The sequence below is a fragment of the Bufo gargarizans genome, chromosome 2 (assembly GCF_014858855.1).
Source record: "Bufo gargarizans isolate SCDJY-AF-19 chromosome 2, ASM1485885v1, whole genome shotgun sequence".
NCBI classification, from domain to species: Eukaryota; Metazoa; Chordata; class Amphibia; order Anura; family Bufonidae; genus Bufo; species Bufo gargarizans.
In genome coordinates, this window is record NC_058081.1 from 371,844,385 (window position 1) to 371,865,891 (window position 21,507).

A 21,507-nucleotide genomic window follows, 5' to 3' on the forward strand; every position below is an offset into this window, starting at 1 on the left:
TTATGGGAGTATCCACTATGTAAGCCCCACAAAGTGACTTCAGACCTGAACTGGTCCTTTAAAAAGTTGGTTTTGCTTCTAAACTTCTAAGCTTTGTAACGTCCTAAAAAAATAAAATGACATTTCCAAAATGATGCCAACATAAAGTATACATATGGGGAATGTTAAGTAATAAATATTTTATGAGGTATCACTTTCTATTTTAGAAGCTGAAAAATTGAAATTTTGTAAATTGCGCATTTTTCAACATTTTTGGTAAATTTGGGATGTTTTCATAAATAAAGGTGAAATATATTGACTCAAATTTATGACTGTCATGAAGTACAATGTGTCACGAGAAAACAATCTCTGAATGACGTGGATAAATAAGTGTTCTTGTTCCAAAGCTATTGCCACATAAAGTGACGCATGTCAGATTTGTAAATTTTGACCTGGACACTGGGGCATCAATGAACTTGGGTCATGAAAGGGTTAAGATATATGCAGAGAAAACTTAATATCCTTAGTGTGTTTTGTGTCCTCACCGTTTTAAGATCTCTCTGTCCATACCTACGACTGTTCACAGCTGAAGGCTTGTTTTAATATATCTAGTCTAGACAGTGCTCTGTAAGCCAACTTAAAGGGCATCTGTCAGCAGACTTGTTCCTATGACACTGGCTGACCTGTCCCATGTGCACTTGGCAGCTGAAGGCATCTGTGTTGGTCCCATGGTCACGTGTACCCGCATTGCTGAGAAAAAATGTTTTAATAAATGCAAATGATCCTCTAGGAGTAACGGGCATTGCTGTTACTGCTAAATGCTCTGCTCTCTCTGCAACTGCTGCACCCTCTGCAGTTTAACCTGTTCCTGACCACCTTATATATATATATATATATATATATATATATATATATATATATATATATATATATATACTTTGAAATTGGAGACTTTAGAGATGGCAGACGCTTGCCAGTGCAGCGGGCACCTTAGCCGCTGGTTGCCTGCTGTTTTAAACAGCAAGCACCCAGGGCTAGTGTTTGCAATCAACGATAACATCTATTTGCACACATTTAACCACTCATTGAGGATAAAAAACAAGAGTGCCTGTACCTGGCCGCGCACCGGCTCCCCCTAGTGAGGATCAAGGAAGCTGGATGTAGTGTGTGGCAGCCTTAGTCCTCCTGAGTAGATCCAAGGCTGCCATACATTAGTTCCTATGGAGAGCCTGTGTGTGGCAGGGCTCCATAAGAACCTAAAGTAATTCTCATAGACTCCAATGCTAATGCAAGTTATGGTTTTGGAAAGGCTGGGAGTAGAATATGAAAAAAAAGAGGAAAATTGCCTGGTCGTGAAGGGGTTAACACCTATTGCGAATGGTGGATCCCGTCTTATCAAATGCACTTTGAGGTGATGTCATTACAGGCAGGATTAGAATGACAGATAAGCAGGTAACTGCAGTAAAGTGATCTGTACAGACCAAGAAGCAACTCCTCTTATTAGGCTCAGGCTAAGTGCAAATGGACAGTGGTGAACCGGCAGGCTGTTCCTGCTGCATTTCTGGGCACTCCAGCATTGCCGGAGGTTTGTAAGGCTCTGTCTGGCCCCATTAACTATAGTGGGGACCAACGGAGATCTGGCAAATATGCTGAGAATGGGCTGGAAGAAAACCTCTGTGCACGTCTCTGCCAAATCTCAACCAGTCCCCATTATAGTGAATGAGGCCGGATGGAGCAGTACAAACTCTGGCATTAATTTTCATGCGTGATCAGATTTGTTCAGTTTTTCAAGCTGGACACAAAAATGTTGTTTGCAGCAGTTTTGTGTCCGGCCCCAAAACCCAACTGAACTGATGTATCCGGATCATTTTTATCCCTATTGATAATGAATGGAGACGAAACTGGTCAGTTTAATTCAGGTTTTGAGCTCCTCTGCTCGATCTCAAAACCTGAATTGGGCTACTTTAACACTAACACTAGTGTTTTTATTGGATCCGGCAGGGTCCAGCAAAAACGCCTACGTCGCTGATAATACAATCGTCTGCATCCGTTATGAAGGGATCCGGTTGTATTATCTTTAATATATCTTTAACATGGCCAAGATGGATCCGGCATTACCCCCATTGAAAACGGATCCGTCCCCCGTCTTGCTCCACATCCCATGACTGAAAGCAAACTACAACATGTTTCGGTTTGCTCTCCGGTCTGGGAACGCAACTAAATGGAACGGGATGCATTTTGGAGCGTTCAGTTTTGTCCCCATTGACAATGAACTGAAGCGTTTTTTTCACATCTGCATTTTTAATTCAGGAAAAAACGTATCTGGCGCCAATTGACTTACAATGATCTTCATGCCTGATCAGGTTTGTTTAGTTTTTATTTAATACAGCTGGATCCAGCCACAACTGAGCCATCGGGATGAATTGGGGTACTTTCACACTAGCGTTTAAGTTCTCCGGTATTGAGTTCTGTGATATTTAATAAAAACTTTAGAGGAAAATAGAATGAAAACATCTGGTAGAATATCTGTAAGAACATGGCATGTTAAGAATAGAAGAGGGGGCGGAGCTAGCCGCACTCTGTGATGGCTGCTGCCTATTCTAGAATAACGGGCTCATACTTTATAAAAACATGGTGAAAACTGCTCGGGAACGGTTAGAGAACAGACATGGTACACAGAGAGCAGGAAAGAATCAGTCAGAGATGGAAAAAATTTTTAAGAAGCGAGGAACATCTCTGGTGTGTAGAAACAAGCGCCAGAAATGCAGCCGCAAAGGAGGAATTAGATTGAGAAAGCTCATGCGCTATGTCAGAGAGTGCGGGGGATGCGAAGACTTGCCCCACTCCAGATCCTTTGCAAATTAGAGATCATGAGAATAGAAGCAGAAAGAAAAATATTCGCATAATGGGTATATTGGAGGAAATCTCTGCTGAAGGGCTGCCGCAAGCGTCATCTGCCTTCTTTTCATTTTTAGTAGGTGCAGAGAAATGGTAGTATTGGTGAGGGCCCATGGGGGGCCACCAAGAGATGCCATCTGCGGTCTGTTAAACTATCTAGATACAGTGAGCGGCCTTGTACAAGCAGCCATGGACATGAGAACATGGCATATAATGGAGCTACAATCCAGATATTTCAGGACTTGGCCCCAAGTACCTTGGTGGCATGCCCTAAAACCGCTCGGACGCCCTCAGGGCACACAAGCTTGCATTGAGATGGCTGTTTCACTTTGGATTGGCTGCAGCCAAGGATGGCGAACAAATCATCAGAAAACTGCATGATCTGACAGAGGCTTGGGAAAAGCTAGGCATTAACCCAGAAGTAGCCCACATGACTACCAGACCTTCCTAAAGCACCTTCCAAAATATCAAGTCACCCAAAATCAAAAAGATCCAGCATGATGTGACCATCACCTGACTCTCCTGATTCCACAGAGGAAAATGGATGGTCTTGCTGCATGGGACATAGGAAAACCTGAGTAACCTGGTCCATATATCCTTTGGGGTGCTAAGGGTAGCTGGCAGAAGACTATAGTTTTGTTATAGTTTTTTTACTTTTGAGTTTATGTACCCAATATGGCCACCTCCTTGTGTGTTAGCCGGCATCAGGAGATCACCATACTCTCCTCTCAATGCAAAAAATTTACTAACTTAGGCCGAATGCACACAGCCGTGGAACACTGACGTGAGCGTTCCATGGTATCCCGGCCTGGCATCCTGCTGACAGCAGGAGCGCACGGCATTGTTGGTTGCTATGACGCCGCTGCACTACAGTAATCACTTGTATGATCTATACGAGTGTTATTACTGTAGTGCAGCAGCTGCACGAAGCGCACGGCATCATAGCAACCAATGACGCTGTGCGCTCCTGCTGTCAGCAGGATGGCAGGCCGGGATACAACAGACCACTCACGTCTGTGTTCCACGCCCGAGTGCATTCGGCCTTACAGCTCGAGTCTACTTCTTTCTATTACCACTGTTTTAGATTTATTAGTTCTCTTTATAGCCCGTTATACATTTAATACCTTAGTTCACACATGGTTGCAAGAGGCACGTGTGACATACTTTTGAATAGGCAGCTTGCTCTCATGCTGATAATGGTTTCTCCCCCCCTTCCCCACCAGGTGAGGTCTGCCTCCTCGGGTCAGTGCTTCACAGGCACATCCCAACTTGTGATTGCTGGGGTCCTTGCCCTGGGAGACTGACGCACCATTTGTGTTTCTCGCACATCTAGCAATACAATGCAGAATATTTGATCAATTGTATGTATATTTGTTCGTGTTCGTGTTTTTTAGAGCCTGTGTACTCTGTAACACATGGATGCATAATGGCTGAATAACCTATCTGGTCACATAATGTTAATGGTTTAAATGCTCCACAAAAGCTTAGACAAGTTTTCAGCTTAAGGTATAAATAAAAAGCAGATATTGTACTCTGGCAAGAAACCCACTTCTGCCACAATCATATACCAAAACTCCCTTCATTGGCATACTCGCACTGGTTCCACTCTGCACACTCCTCAGCCTCTAGAGGCGTATCAATAGCAATTAGAAATTCTATTCCCTTCCAACTAACAAAATCTTATGTAGATCCAGAACACTGTTAATTACACAGGGCCTACTCTAACGCCAAAATCACCATTGCTAATATGTACACACCCAGTTACAGAACCAAATTTCCTAAATTCTTGCTGCCCTGAAGACAATGAGGGAGTAATAATTGTAGGGGGAGACCTTAATGTATCTTTAGATTCGTCAGTGCTTAAAACTGATAGATTTTCAAAGAGACAAATGTTGAAACGAATGGCATTAGCTGAAGCACACTTGATTAATATGTGGAGGCTCATGCATCCTTCTGAGAAGGATTATACCTACTTCTCCACAGTACATATATCATACCACCGCATAGCTTATTTCTGTCGGTGCCTCACATACAGTCAATCCGTAAAGTATATATAGGAGCTATAGTCATCTTTGACCATGCACCAGTTCTGATGTCTCTCTCCCTTAAATGTTTGCCCCTCAGGGCATGGACGTGGAGACTCAACAACGCTCTATTGGAATCTCCAATTTGTATACAGGACCTGGGCGCAAAACTAGACGAATATTTTAATTTCAATACTAGCTCAGAATTGTCCATGCCTATGGTCTGGGTGGCACATAAGGCGTACATCAGGAGAGAACTCGTAGCACTGGGCACCCATATTAAAAAGCAATGCACAAAAGAACTCAACTCCCTTATGGCCCAGATCCAGACACTGGAAAGGCTAAAGCTAAGGCTAAGACCACATAATCTGAAAGACACTTAACAGAATTGACCTCGCTCAGACAAAAAGTCAAAGATCTGCTTAACATCAAAGCTGCCAAATCCTTGCAGCTTTTAAAATATGAATTCTATGCCCATGGTGATAAAGAGAATAGAATAATGTCCCATCTTATAAAAAAGAGAAGGGTAAAGACCTTTGTATCTGCAATTAAGCCACATGGGTCTCACAGGATCACTACAACTCCCTCTATAGCAAAGGCATTTCAGACCTATTACCCCAAACTATATAATCTCTCAGCGCAAGCGACTGATGATCATAAACCCAATGACCCATCAACATCAATAATATTGATATTCCTTCATTCCATTTAATCTCCCGGCCTATCCACAGCGGAACAAGAAGCGCTATTAACACCTTTCACACTTACAGAACTGGAAAAAGTGCTTAACTCTGTCCCCTCAGCGAAAAGCCCAGGCTCAGACGGGTTGCCAAATGTATATTATAAAAAGCTCAAGAAGCATTTGATTCCACATTACTTCGAAGTATGAATTTCCCTCCTTGGAGGTGCACCTTTGCCACCACCGGCCCTGAGAGCACATATCACAACCCTCCACAAGGAGGGCAAAGATCCTGAGGATTGTGGGAGCTAAAGACCAATATTCCTAATCGATTGCGATCTTAAATGGTGGTCAAAGTTACTTGCACACAGAATAGCTCCTAATTTGCAGAAAGTTATAGACCCGAAACAAGTGGGGTTTGTGCCTGGAAGATAGGGAAAACATAATGTATGGAGGGTGGTTCACATAATACATGCTACGAAGCAGAGGAAATGACCCATTTTGTTCTTGGTACTGATGCTGCGAAGGCTTTTGATAGATTTAATTGGGGATTCATGAATGAAACGTTGGGGGAAATTTTATTTTCCCCAATAGTTTATAACTGCTGTATTCTATTTATATTCTCAACCCACAGCACAAGTCATGGTTAATGGCTCTCTTTCAGAGGAGTTCCCTATTAGAAACGGGACTCGGCAGGGGTGTTCTCTTCTTTATTCATATTATGTATAGAGATGCTTTTGCTAATACTGAGACAGACAAATAAGATCCAGGGCTTTTCTGTTGGTCAATACACACATGAAACAGCTGCTTTTGCAGATGATCTTTTGCTATTAATTTCAAATTCTGTAGAGGCCGTTCCGGTGATCATGAAGATTCTGGAGCAATATGGGAGAGCGTCCAATTTCAAAATTAACTTCCCTGAAGCACTGAACGTATCTTTAGCCCCACACCTCCTAACCAACCATAAGTCTTCCACACCCGTCAAATAACCATCCACAGCCATAAAATATTTAGGCCTACAAATACCTGCAGACCTATCAGACCTCTTTAGCTTAAATTATACTCCACTCCTCTCGAAAATTGTCATACTTGAATAACATCAATGTCCCTTTCATGTTATGGTTTGGTAGGAAAAATCTTGTATGTAATGCAATCATTACCGATTACTGTCCCTTCCACTTATTTATCTTAATTTGGAAGCCTTTTCATCTCATTTTCTTGGGAGAGGAAGTAGAGCTAGGTTAGCATACTGATTGTTTACTCAGAAAAAAAGAAATTGAGAAATTTTGCTACCTGATCTGGCTCTTTTATTAACCGGTGTAGTTTAGTGATTTGTTTAAATGGAAATAACATATATTCTGAAAAGTTCTGCTATAGTAAATAACTAGTCACCTAACTGTTGCTCAGTGTATGCTATATAGGGTTGTTGCGGGTATCGAAATATTGATACCCAATAGATACTTTTGTCCCGGTATCGATACGATACCGCGATTTGACATTTATCGATACTAGGCTGCCCTACTGCACAGCCCAGCATCAGAGAACATCAGCGCGCTCGTGTTCCCTCAGCAGCACATAGGAGGAGGAGTCACTCTTTATCCCCCTGTGCTGTGCTGCTAATAAGAAGAGATTGGGGGGGGGGGGGGGGCGTTGCGACGGCTCATTAGCATATGATGAAAACTACTTTTTGGGCGATTTGAAGCATCAGAAGAACTAAACAGCGGTAACATCTGTGTCATGTCTTTGTGCCCCACTGAACAATGTGATCTGTTTAAAACTGGTCAGGTAGGTGACAGACTCCCTTTAATACAGGAGTGCCGCAACTGAGGGGTTGACTGCCGCTGATTGCAGCTCCCTGTCAGAGGCAGGGTACAGACTATGTGATTCTGCTGCCAGCACCTGCCTCCTTTCATGGGTCCAAACATTGTAAACTAACTATCAGGACATGTAGAGCGGCGCCCATAGATCTCACTGAACTTACTATTATTCCTGGGCGCCACTCCGTTCACCAGCTGTGGCCCCCGGTATATTCTCCAGCTCTGTATGCTAATTACTAGCATCGGAGCAATGGGGAGGAGACTGCCCTTTTTCTCAATGGGCGTTCCTTTTCCCTGGCTGTAGCGCTGTCCAATCAAAGTGCAGAGCCAGGGAGAAGGTGTTTTTTTTTTTTTTTTTTTTTCTTTCTTCTTCTCCCTGGCTGTGATGCTCTGCGCTTTGATTGGACAGCGCTACAATTAGCATACAAAGCTGAAGAATATACCGGGGCCCAAAGCAGGCAAACGGAGCAGCGGCCAGGAATAATGGTAAGTTCAGTGAGATCCCTGGGCGCCGCGCTACATTTCCTGATAGTATACAATGTTTGGACCAATGAAAGGGGCTCCCGCCCCTCCCCTCTCTCTTCTTATTGGCAGCAAGGCACAGGGGGAGAAAGAGTGACTCCTTCTCCCATGTGCTGTTGAGGGCGCTGATGTTCTCTGATGCTGGGCTATGCAGTAAGGCAGCCTAGTATCGATAAATGTCAAATCGCGGTATCGTATTGATATCGGGACAAAAGTTATCTATTGGGTATCAATATTTCGATACCTGCAACAACCCTACATCGCATACACTGAGCAACAGTTAGGTGACTAGTTATTTACTATAGCAGAACTTTTCAGAATATACGTAATTTCCATTTAAACAAATCGCTACACTTGGCAATTCACCATGGGCTCTTGGTTTGTATTAGTTTTATATGTTTTATATATTTAATGTATTTTGGACACTACCTAAATCGAAAGTGCTCATGCGAGATCACAATAACTATCACAGTGAAGATATGTTATCCCCTAACAGGAAACGAGAAACGTAGTTACCAACAGGAGATACTTGGGATTTTACTGCTACTAATGTGTTCTCCATAGCTATGATGTAGAGGTTGTTTTGCCTTTAATAATCACTTTCAGAAATTTGCATGAGTACTGTACATTGCACTTGATGTAAAAGTCCTTGTTCCCATATATTTCTTACAATAAAAAGAGATTATACAAAAAAAAGGACACGTCTGTCTCCTTGAATATAATACTTTGAAATTGCATTTGATTCATTTGATGGAAGAGATTTTGGTTAATGCAAATTATTTCTTTCAAGAATTGTGAAGTGTTGCATATTTTATAAAATTACCAATTTTGATTGTTTTTAAGAGGATTTTTCTGCAATGCCTGATTAAGGCTTCTTGCACACGAACGTTGTACATCTGTGCATTGGGGACCGCAATTTGCGGTCCCCAATGCACGGGCAACGTCCGTGTGGCAGCCGGGACGGATTGAGACCCATTAAACTAGGTGAACGCATTGCACCAGCACTGAATCCTGACCCATTCATGTCAATGGAGCTGTGTACACGAGAGATGCAACGCAGGCCCCATAGAAATGAATGGGGCTGTGTGAAAATCGCATTGCATCCGCAAGCAAGTGCGGATGCAGTGTGATTTTCACGCATGGTTGCTAAAAAGACGAGGGATGTATGACCCCACACTGACCCAATTTACTTTATTATTTTCCATTATATGATTATAATGGAAAATAATAACATTCTTTAATACAGAAGGCTAAGTAAAATGTCAATTGAGGGTTAAAAAATAATAAAAACATAACTCACCTCATCCACTTGATCGCACAGCCGGGATCCTCTTCTTTTTTCTTCTTGAAAGACCTGCAAAAGGACCTTTGCTGACGTAATCGCGCTCACCTCGTGGTCAGTGAAGGTCCTTTTGCAGGTCTCTGTCCAAAAAGTGACTGAACTGAAGACATCCTGATGCATCCTGAACGGATTTCTCTCCATTCAGAATGCATTAGGATAAAACTGAGCCCCTAGGACTCAACTCAATACTGGAAACATTTAACACAAATGTGAAAGTACCCTAACTAGATGTAGAATCTCTAGAAGTATAGTGTTCCCTCAGACCATATATTGTACATTTAATTTGCATCTATGTAGTCTGTCATGCTAAGAAAATCTCCTGTTTTCACAGAGTATCTCAATCATGGAAAGGATCCTGGAGGAAAAATATGGCCGCCCTGTCTCGTAACCCCTGACATTGCTGAATTGCATCATAACACAGAAAGACCCTAGATGCTTTATTGGTGCTGTATTTTTCAAGGTTCAAATTGGGTTTTATTGCTAAAGCACTCAAGGAAAGATTGAAGCAGTCACTTTGTTAAATTGGATCTATCACCTTTAACTTCCGAGCCACTTCTTTGTTGCAGTCTGCAAATAAGGACCCTGGAATGCTGCGAAAATCTAATTATGTTGAAATATATACTCCAATCTCTCCATGTGCAATAAGGGGAAAAAATATGCATTTATGAACTGGTTTGATGTAAGAATGAAAGGCTGCTTTTCCTGCCTGTCTACTACTGATCCCTTTCTCACCTACATACATTGTACTGACTTAGCTGGCACCCGGCTTAGACGTTGTGTCTGCCAAGCATGAGCATCATACAGATACATATGTAAGGGTAATGTGCTTCTGATGAAAATATATGTAGGTTTTTAATTGAAACCAGACAGGTGCTATTCTTTTCAAACTATGCACCACCACCTGATAATCCAGCAGTATTGTGCTAGTATCGCCATATGTGGATGTAAGGTGACAGATTGCAGTATTAAATATGACCGTATTGAATACCAGTATAGAACAGCTTCTAAAAGACCACAAACACTCTTATTGGGAACCTCTCAGCAGATCATCTGTATATTGCTCTGCTGAACATTAACTAGTTACAATAACTGCACCCATCAGCATGGCGGAGACTAAGGAAGCCAAACCATGAAACAGCAGCTGCAGCCATGTCCTCTAAAGGGTTAGTCGCAGCAAACTATTTAAATGCATTTTTTAAAGGGAATCTGTCACCTTGGTTTTGGACTACATGAGTAGTACTGCATATAAGATGTCCAGATCGCTATTTTTTTTAATATTCTTACTACCCCCGTTTCCCCCGCTATCGGCACTCATATGGCTGCTGTGCTGTTCTAACATAGTGGAGAGGACTCATGTGTGCATGTACAGTAGTCCTGACAACACATTTCAGTGCAGCTATGAGCACTGATGGCAGGGGGACAGTATGGAAAATAAAATAAAAATAGTAATCTGGACTCCATATCTGCAGTTCTACTCATGTTTATGGTCCAAAATGAGGGTGACAGATTCCCTTTAACCACCTAACTGTGTTGTCCGAGCTCAGCTCGGGCTGTAGTAAAAGTACTTAAAAGGGTTCTCAGGGAATTAAGAAAATGAGAATACTTAAATATTGCTTTATTATAAATATATTCTCAAATACCTTTTCATTATTTATAATTACTCATTTTGTCTGGGGAGCAATCATCAGGTGAAACAAAATGGCCACTGTCATATTAGTTAATACAAAACCTGTCCCGATTACACATAAGAACAAGTTACTTTACAACACTGAGGTGAAAAGCTGCCTCATCCTCCTCTTTACTTGTCAGAGATTATGATCCTGAATACAGATAAGATCTTTAGCTGAATCTGTGTACAATTTAGTTCATGAGGGGACATTAAGTACAGAGAGGACGGAAAGGCTGTGATAATGTGTCGCTGTGGTAATGGAGAGTGTAAACAAGTGCTGCTGCTCATTAGCCACACCTCACCCTCCTCTCATGTCTCCTCATCTTCTCCATTCCCACAGACATTCATCTGTATTCAGGATCATGAATCCTGACGAGCAAAGCAGACAGGAGGATTAGGCTGCTCTTTTCCTCAGTGTTGTGAAGTAACTTGTCCGGCTGTGTGATTTGGACAGGTTTTGTGTGTACTAATAGAACGGCGGCCATTTTATTTCTCCTAATGATTGCTCCCCAGACAAAACAAGTCATTCTAAGTAATGAAAGGTATATGTGATTATATTTATTATAAAATAATATTTAAGTATTTTCATTTTTTAAATTCCTGGAGAGGGGAGGGCTGCTTTAGATGCTGCTATCTCCTGAATGATAGCAGCTAGAAACATGCACCTTTTCCAAGCAACAGAGAAGATATCACTGTTAGAAATCGAGTTGCGGCTCTGCTTAGGCGCAAGGACACTGGTGGAGGCGGTCGTGATCATCAGATAAAAATTCCTTCTTAATTTGAGAAAAGCACATGTGTACATTAAAACAACGCGTTTCAGGGATAGGTAGTTCCCCTTCATCAGGTTAAAAATCGAGTATATATTCCCTATTTAACCTGATGAAGGGGAACTACCTATCCCTGAAACGCGTTGTTTTAATGTACACATGCGCTTTTCTCAAATTAAGGCCTCATGTACACGGCCGTGTTCCGCGGCCGAGAGCGGACCGTGGCAACCCGCCCAGGATTCCTCCTGACAGCATGAGCGCACTGCGTCATTGGTTGCTATGACGCCGATGCGCTCCCTGCTGCCGCCACAGTCCGCTCTTGGCCGCGGAACATGGCCGTGTACATGAGGCCTAAGAAGGATTTTTATTTGATCACCGCCTCCACCAGTCTCCTTGCGCCTGAGCAGATCCGCTTTTCCGCTACAAGTATCCTTCGGGGAACTGGACATCCAATCCGAAATAAAACTCTTCCTGCGGCTGCAGTACTGGTGAATAGGACGAATTCACAGAAGTCTTCCGTAGGGTTCTGCCTATCATTTGCACAACCTTACAAGGTGAGCCCCCTTATTTATCACTCCATTCTATTACCTGTATGAACATACTACCCTATTGTGCGCCCTTTCTCCTCTTTTTTTCCCCCCACCCTTCTGTGGTGGGAGTGGAATCTCGAGACATCCATTTCTGAAAGACACCTAATATTCATCGTCTTCCCCTTTAAACTTTTTTTTTTCTTCCCATAACTTGCTGTAAAATGTGTAGCACAGACGAGTGATTTATAGAAATTAGCAATAAACCATGTTTATTTTATTCCATGCCATAAAACTGTGTAATGTTCAGCATCTCTTCATGTAAAGTATGTTTTATATCTTGCCTAAGTGTCTGCATGACTATGCATTTCAGACTTTCAAACTAGGAAAAAAAGAATATTAAATGGCAGAGTCTGAAATATTCATTGCAGTTACAGATAAGAGAACGCAAATGATTTTTAAAACAAGAACCGAACATTTATGGCAAAAGAAAAAAAAAAAAAAAGCATGAATTAGAAATGCACCTGGTTTTATGCTCTATTTTATGCATTTTTCACTCAACGCAGGCCCCATAGAAGTGAATGGGGCTACGTGAAAATCGCAAGCATCCGCAAGCAAGTGCGGATGCTGTGCGAGTTTCACGCATGGTTGCTAGGAGATGATCGGAATGGGAACCCAATCATTATTATTTTCCCTTATAACATGGTTATAAGGGAAAATAATAGCATTCTGTATTCAGAATGTAAAGTAATATAGGGCTGGATGGGTTAAAAAAAAAAAGTTATTTAGCACGCCTTAATCCACTTGTTCGCGCAGCCGGCATCTCTTCTGTCTTTATCTGTGAGGAAAAGGACCTTTGATGTAAAAAAAGAAGACAGAAGAGATGCCGGCTGCACGAACAAGTGGATTAAGGTGAGTTAATTATTTTTTATTTATTTATTTATTTATTTTTAACCCCTCCAGCCCTATTTTACTTAGCATTCTGTATTCAGAGTGCTATTATTTTCCCGTATAACCATGTTATAAGGGAAAATAATACAATCTACACAACACCAAACCCAAACCTGAACTTCTGTCAGAGTTCGGGTCTGGGTACCGCAGTCAGTTTTGTATCATGCGTGTGCAAAACACATTACACCCCCATGATAAAAACTGAACAACGGAACGCAATCACAGTCAAAACTAACTGCAATTGCGTACCTACTCGCGTGGGTTTGCCGCAAAGCTTCTGGACCTTATCCGGACACGCTCGTGTGAAAGAGGCCTTAAAGGGAACCTGTCACCAGTTTTATGGTGTCCTAACTAAGGGCAACATAAATAAGTGACTGATTCTCTTAGCAAAATGCTGGGTCACTTTCTTTAATTGACCCAGTCAATCTGCCAACATCTTGTATTGAAAAGCTCCAGCTGATAATGATGAATCCTGAATATTCATGAGCTCCTGACTCTCCCCGCCTACCTGCTGCTGAGTGACAGTTATTTTCCATATGAATCAGCAGCAGGTGGGCAGGGGAGTGGCTATAGCTCTGAATTAAAAAAACGCTGGACTCGCTGACATCACGCTGGACTCAAATCAGCTGATTAGCATGCGGCATGTGGCATATTTGTGTGTATATTATGAGGTAACCATCTGTCACACCAGTAAGTGAATACATCTAAGGCACTTTTTAGTAGTTAATGATTGTATATAATTAGTTAGATTATAATCAAATATCCACATGACAGGTCCCTTTTAAAGAGTTTGTCTCACTTCAGCAAATAGCATGCATCATGTAAAGATAGTTAATACAAGGCACTTACTAATATATTGTGATTTTCCATATTGTCAACTTTGCTGGCTGGATTCATTTTTTCCATCACATTATGCACTGCTTGTTTCCATGGTTACGACAACCCTGCGATCCATCGGTGGTGGTCGTCCTTGCACACTAGGGCTGCATATAGGCTGGTGCTTTTTCCTATAGTGTGCAAGTACGGCCACCACTGCTGAATTGTAGGGTGGTCGTAACCATGGAAACGAGCAGTGTATAATGTGATAGAAAAATGAATCCAGCCAGCAAAGGAAGCAACATGGAAAATAACAATACATTAGTAAGTGCCTTGTATTAACTTTCTCTATATAATATATGCTATTTGCTGGAGTGAGACAACCCCTTTAAGAATGAATGTTTTAGTAGACTGAATACAGAGCATCATCGTCTGAAAAGAAGTCAGCCATGTTTAATATTTTTGTCCAGTCATCAGACAAAAGATCTTTCCTTCAAATAAAGATCATTTGTGAACAAGAAAGAGTAAAAGAAAGATCTTTCGTCCATCGCCTGGTTTTATTGAACATGTACTGTAATGGCCAGTATGTGCTAAAATGCATATGGCCATGTCTTTGAAATGAACGTTCACCAGGTGGCCCTTCTGCTTTTGTTTTACATTGGTTGTCATGAAAAGCCACTTTATTCCACGGTTCCTTCGTATGTAAATTCCCTCTTTGAAGTCAAGGAGGCAGCATCTTCCCTGTAATAAATCATTCTCACTGCGCCCTTTGCCTACCCTGTTCCCCTTGTTGGATGTTTCGGACCTGTGTCCATGTCATTTTCCCATTTTCCTTTTCTGGAGCATTAGCACACTGTCTCAGTTATGACACATGCGCAGTGAAGCTGGGTGTACATCGTCTGATTTCACCTCTTCTTGGTGCATGTGCTTTCTCAGTGAATCCATCAAGCCTGCTTTGACAGATCATTCTTTAGCCGTTATCTCTAGCTCCCTGACAGCTAAAAAATTTTTTTTTTGTTAATTAACCCCTTCCTGCCCAACGCGGTACATGTAGACACCCGGGGCTAATGTATGCAATCGACAATAACATTGATTACACACATTTAACACCTCAAATGCTATGGCACTCTAGGAGCACAAAATCCCACAAGCTTGCACTCCCGGGGGAGCCGGATAGTGTGTGTGGCAGCCTTGGTGCTCCTGAGTGATCCGAGGCTGCCACACATAGTTTCCTATGGAGACAGGGCTCCATAGGAACATATTGTGGGTCTATGAGAGAAGTAATCTGATAACTGCTTGTTCAAGTTTCCCAAAAATAAATAATAATAAACAAAACAAAAAAAACATCATGGGCATCGTTGCGTGCAAAAACATCTGTACTATTAAAATATTTATCCCATAAGGCAATTGGTGAAATGAAAAGTCAAAATGGCCGATTCGCCATTTTGGTCACTTTTCTTCCCACAAAATAATTGAATAAAAAGTCATACACACCCCAAATGGTATCAATGAAAAGTACAGATCTCCCCTCAAAAAATTAGTCCTCGCACTGCTCTGTTACCCAAAAAGTTATAGTGGTCAGAATATGATGATGAAAAGAATGTTTATTTTTTTCCCAGTACTAAGTCAAGAAAAACTATACAAATGTGGTATCGCTGTAATTGAACTGACCTGAAGAACAAAAGTAAGAGGTCAGTTTTACCACGTATGAAATAGTGATTAGCAGCATAGGCAATATTCATTTTTGCAAATTTTTGGCCTAATATTTGCCATAAATACGCAAATTCTAGAATTTGTGATCTCCAGTAATTATTTTCTTGATTGCGAAAATCGGCAATGTAATATGCTTGTATTGCGCGCGCAGTACAGGCATGGCTCACTTTTGCTACATTTTTTAAGCTGCTAGAAGTTTCCTGAGACTGGAGAAAATGGTTGGCAGCAACTTTTGTGAGTGTGAGGAAGAACTCCTGATCACTGTAAGTAATTTTACATTACAGCACTGTTTTTGATTACATTTCGCATGCATGACAGAACAATAGCTTTATATGCAGATAGAGTGCTCCAATATATTTGAGATTGCGCAAATCGGCACTAATGATATGCATATTTTTTGGCGCAATACATGCAACTTCACATTTTATCAGATCTGAGTAGATATTACTGATTGGTGCACTAAATATTGTTGTGACATCACAGCACTATGTCTGTAGCATGTATGTATGGACAGCAGAAAAATGTCTCTCACATGCACATTGCACATCCATTTTCCTGCAACACGGGGAGGCAAACCAGCTTTACACCCCATACCCTACTATCACCTCACTAGACAGGTACATCTCTGCTCAGCTGGCCAATATCCGATTGCTCAGACCGCACACACACAATCGCAATACAATCCAATCATATAACGGTAACATTAAATATAATATTTCCCCTTCAAAGACTTAAATACTTTTTGCTGTATTGTTAAGGACATTATTTGCAGTACTTGTGGTTAAAAAATGTGGGATTATATGCTTGCATCTTTATCCTGCAGCGCATGTTGGAGCGGGGATATGATAGGACCTGGGTCCAAGAGGAAAAACGGACCATTGTGAGGGGGATACGGTAGAAGCTACGGAGGGTGTTTAAGGGAAAGCACAGTTTGATGGTGATCATCAAACATTGGTCGGATCTAAAGAGGAGGCATATCGGATAGATCACTCAGATCCGTGACAGCAAATGCCAAGGTACAATGCTTACATTACTTTTGTATCTCTTGCACTCTGTAATGTGTATATATACAATTATGCAAATAAGTATTACATCCCTTTGCAAATGATTACTTACTACCTGGTGTGACATGTAGCAAATCAGCCGGTTACATCATACATCTGTACCTCGCCGTGAGTTTATATATACATATATATTTATACAAACGGCAAGGTAGAGATGTATGATGTAACCGGCTGATTTGTATGTGTATATAGATATATATATATACTGCAATCGTCATTCTGTATTCCAGTAAAGGGTCCAGTCCTTCATTACATTAGATACATCCCCCACTTAATTTGCATTTGTTAGGAGTTCTGATTTGTTTGTCTAAATTCAGAACGTTGTGGGATTACAGGTGTTCCCTCCGTCCGCTGCAGGACGAGAATATGGAGGAGGGAGAGCAGGCCGGACCCTCCCAGGAGCAGGATGCGCCAGCCCCCCCCCCCTCCCCCCCCCCAGCTCCTGAGGAGGATGTCTCCAGCCCCCACCAGGAGGGTAAATATGTGCACACAGCAATATAATTCTGTATCCATAACATGTACAGAAACATTAAAAGGCCCAACAATGAGGGGACAACACACACTACAGTAATAGAAAACAACAACACTGGGTACTAACTCTGTAATCTACATAAAAATCATTAACTAACCAACATTATAATCTACTGAACTATCGCTAACTAACCAACTATATAATCATCAGAAATATCATTAACTAACGAAATTAAGATGTAAATCGGCAGTGCTTTAACAAATACTCCACACAATGCACTTAATTTCCTCTTAATCTGAATTGCGATTAATTTTCATATTTTTTTTTTTATCCTAACAGTGCTCGTTAAATTAAAAAGAAAACTGAGCCAGCTGCAGCAGGAGCACAATAAAGGCATTCAGGAGATCCAGGAGCAGCAACGGAAGCTTGCAAGGAAGGTGCAGCAGCTTGAGGCGCTGCATCGTAATCGCTTGCTGGAGTTGTTCGACCTGCATGAGCAACTTAAACATTTGCCATAGAGCCATGTTTGTTGTAAATAAATAGTTTAAGTTCTAAAGTGTGCTTCCATTTTTTAATATTATGTTTTTGTGTAATTTTAACTAATAAAGTTGCAGTAAGGCCCCTTTAGTCCAGGGGAAAACTCATCAGCATCATGACAGGCAGCAGCAGGTAAAGGTAACGGTGGAGTATAAGGCCTACACATAGCTCGACCAAACTCGGCCAGGAACAGACAGCAGCAGGAATGTGTTCCCAGGAATGGGCCCCCGCCAGACCTGGGCAACACCAAAAATAAACTTAGACACCTATAATAGCAGCAGGTTCATTCCTGTTCACCCAGTTATGTTCCCAGGAATGGGCCAGCCAAACCTGGGCACCACCTAGAATGAACTCTGACAAAGGCAGGTTCTTAGTCTACAGCAGGAATGTGCTCCCATGCATACAAAATGCTATATTTTCCTTTGACCATTTTTATTTCAAAGGATTTTTTAAGATGGTAAAGCCCACAATAAATTAGTGTGTGTGTGTGTGTGTGTGTGTGTGTGTGTATATGTATGTATGTATGTATATATATATATATATATATATTTATATATATACATATACACACACATTTCAATAATGTTAATTGAATAAATCAGTAAATAAGAGGTTCAATAAAATAATGAATAAATAAATTCAGCGATAGATAAATACATTATTTGATAAATATATACAAAAGTTAGAAACAGCATTAAACTTGGAGAAAATATAACTTTTAATCTTGATCAAGCTAAAAATGTGCCCCAAAAATTGGTGACTGATAACTCATGGGCTAACGAATGCAGCCCACCTATTACTGCATATATACCATCCACCACAAATGGAGGTAAATATACTACATCAAGAGGAGGAAAGAGTCGTTGACCAAGTGAGGTAAAAATGAATTGCTACCAAGGGAATCTTTCCTTAGTCAGATCCTGGTCTATCCTCAGCGCAGGGACCACCCCCGATGGTTGGTTTTCCCTGTCCTTGTACCTCCCCTAGAAAATCCCTATACGGCCCTAAAAATGATTAAAACGCGTTTCACCCTCGCGGGCTCCTCAGGGGGTCAATACAAAAAATGGTTAGAACAACTCGGACAAAAAGGAAAATTGATGTTTCACAAAAAGAGGGAGGGAAACCACCCGCACTGTGGAGAGTAGTTTTCTCTACTACGTATGCAGTGACCAAGTGTGTTCCATCAAGTACATTACATCGTTATAGATAAGTCTGGTTCTAACTAGGTGCGGGGGTTAGAAGGGATGTCACTGGGGTACTGACGGGTGGTCCCCTCTTCTCCTCCATCCATTCTAAAAGGTTCTGAGCATCAGGACCAAGCAGCAGCTCACTCTCCTGCATTACCTCAACATGATGTCCCTCTTGCTGTCGGTGTCAAACAGCAGCAGGGACGAGTCTTGGGGGATGGGGGCTGGTCCTGCAGGAGGCAGAGAGCTGCTGCTGCTCATAGCCGGGGCAGAGGACTCCGTGCCACTGGCTTGTGTCATGAAAGCCACAACTGCTTTAGTGTCCTGAAACGAAACTGGGAGGCTGCCATGCCCGAAACAATCCCGGATGAGGCGGATGCCCCTGCCGTGGGTAGAGGAGCAGCCCTGTGCTGGCAGTGGTCCAGCACTGGTACCAGCTTCCCTACCAGGACCACGGCTGTCAGCACACTCACGGCTGCCCATGATGAGCTAAAAATTTATTTGCAGCCAAAAAAACTATACAAAGAAAATAAAGAGGGACTTGGGGATGACTTTATTAGGTTTGGGACAATGGGCAAAAATCTAATCAAATTAATGATCCAGAAAAACAGAGCAAATTACTTTTTTTTTTTTTTCTTCTTCAAAGTAAGAAAAAAACGCTAATGCCTATCACAGCACACTAATCCCTATCACAGCACAGAAAAACAGACAGTAAATTACTTTGTCTTTAAAAAAACAAATAATGATAATAATAAAGACCCTTATCCCTATCACAGCACAGTAAGTAATTCCTATCACACTACCTAACACCCTGCACTGGAACATATCAGCTACACTATATCACTATCTAACCTACACTGACTATCTGTATTATATGAGCTAAGAACTATCTAATGTAATTGAATAAGGATCCAGATGACTCAACAGAGCACAGCAATGACACTGCTCTCTCTCTCTCTCTTTCTCTCTCTCTCAGAACTGCAAAAAAAAAACTGCAGAAAATGGCTGCGGGGGAGCTTCCTATATAATAAGGGGTAGGCAACTTTCCTATTGGTTGCTATGGATGTTGCTAAGCTCAGACAAAGATATTGCAGCCTTCTTATGGGCCCACAAGCAAGAAGCAGTGAGGGTACTGATGGAAAAAAAAAATCTTGAATATTTGCGATTAGGAACATATAGCACTATATTCTAGATATTCGCAAATTCTCAAAGTGCCGATATTCGCGATAAAAATTTGCGATCAACACTAATAGGAAACGCCATAAAAACCAAACTGATAAATCTGTGGCAGAATTATTTTTTTTCCAATTCCACCTCATTTGGAATTTTTTCCATCTTCCCACATATGCCATATTAAATGGTGCCATTAGAAAGTACAACTTTTCCCTAAAAAAACAAGCCCTCATACAGCTATGTGACCTGAAAACTAAAAAAGTTATGGCCCAGAAAGGCAAGAAGTGAAAAACGAAAATGCAAAATTGAAAAGGCCTCCAGGGGTTATAGGGTTAAGCATTTTTATTAGTTTGCTATAAATTTTTCTTAACCCCTTCCCTACATCTGCCAAACATATATAGATCTTGGGTCTTTAAAGATGGTGCAGCAAGCACCCGCGGCTAAAGTATGCGTTTCACGGAAAGCAGACAATGGACATTTAAGAATTTGACCATGTCTGAGAGAGCTAAAACGGGGAAGCGTTCTATGCATGTAATGAGCCATGGTCTGTACTAGGCTTCTATGTTCATTACTTGTATATTGCAGTTCTGGCCAGCAGGTGGCAGCACTGAACGGTAATATACCTATTTCTATATAGAATAATGGAGCAAATTCTATTATTATATACAAATTGCAATCTAATGATTTCAAGTTAAAGTTGGAGCCAACTTGGAGAAATAAAGTAAAAAAATAAATAAAAAGTTTAAAAAAATAAAAATATTATCGCCCCCTTGCCCTTTCCACATAATCAAAAATAATTTTTTAAACTTACATCATGGAAATCAACACGTGCAAAGACGTCCGTACTATTAAAATATAAAAAAAATTATGGTAAATGGAGTAACTGGAAAAAATGGCATTTAGCGGTTTTGTTTTGTGTTTTTTTTTTTGTTTTTTTACTCCACAATTTATTTATTTTTAATAAAAAGTGATACACCCCCCAAAATAGTATTAGCAAAAACTACAGATAGTCCCGCTAAAAATTTGCCCTCAAACATCTCCGTAGACATAACTATAAAAAAAGTTATGGGGTCCAAATACGCAATGACAAGTAATATATATATATATATATATATATATATATATATATATATATATATATATATTATTATTTTTTTTTTACTTTTAAACGCATAAAAACTATACAAGTACAGTATCGACGTAATCCTACTAACCTAGAGAATGAAGAGCACAAGTCAACTGTACTGCATAGTGAATGCTGTAAAATAACAAACAAACAAACTGGCGGAAGTGCATGGATTATTTTCAATACCACCCCATTTGAAAAAAAAAAATCCAGCTTTTCTCTACATTGTATGCCATATTAAATA

The 21,507-nt window shown here is 41.0% G+C and overlaps 1 protein-coding gene across 1 annotated transcript in view; it reads left to right on the forward strand.

Moving 5' to 3' along the window:
* PRELID2 (PRELI domain containing 2) overlaps nucleotides 1-10,926 on the forward strand; it is a 108,690-nt gene extending 97,764 nt beyond the window's left edge. The window contains exon 6 of the mRNA XM_044277575.1: nucleotides 9,593-10,926. Within this exon, the coding sequence (XP_044133510.1) occupies nucleotides 9,593-9,649 (57 nt within the window). The 3' untranslated portion in view covers nucleotides 9,650-10,926. The remainder of the gene's footprint in view (nucleotides 1-9,592) is intronic.
* Nucleotides 10,927-21,507: the final 10,581 nt, after the last annotated feature.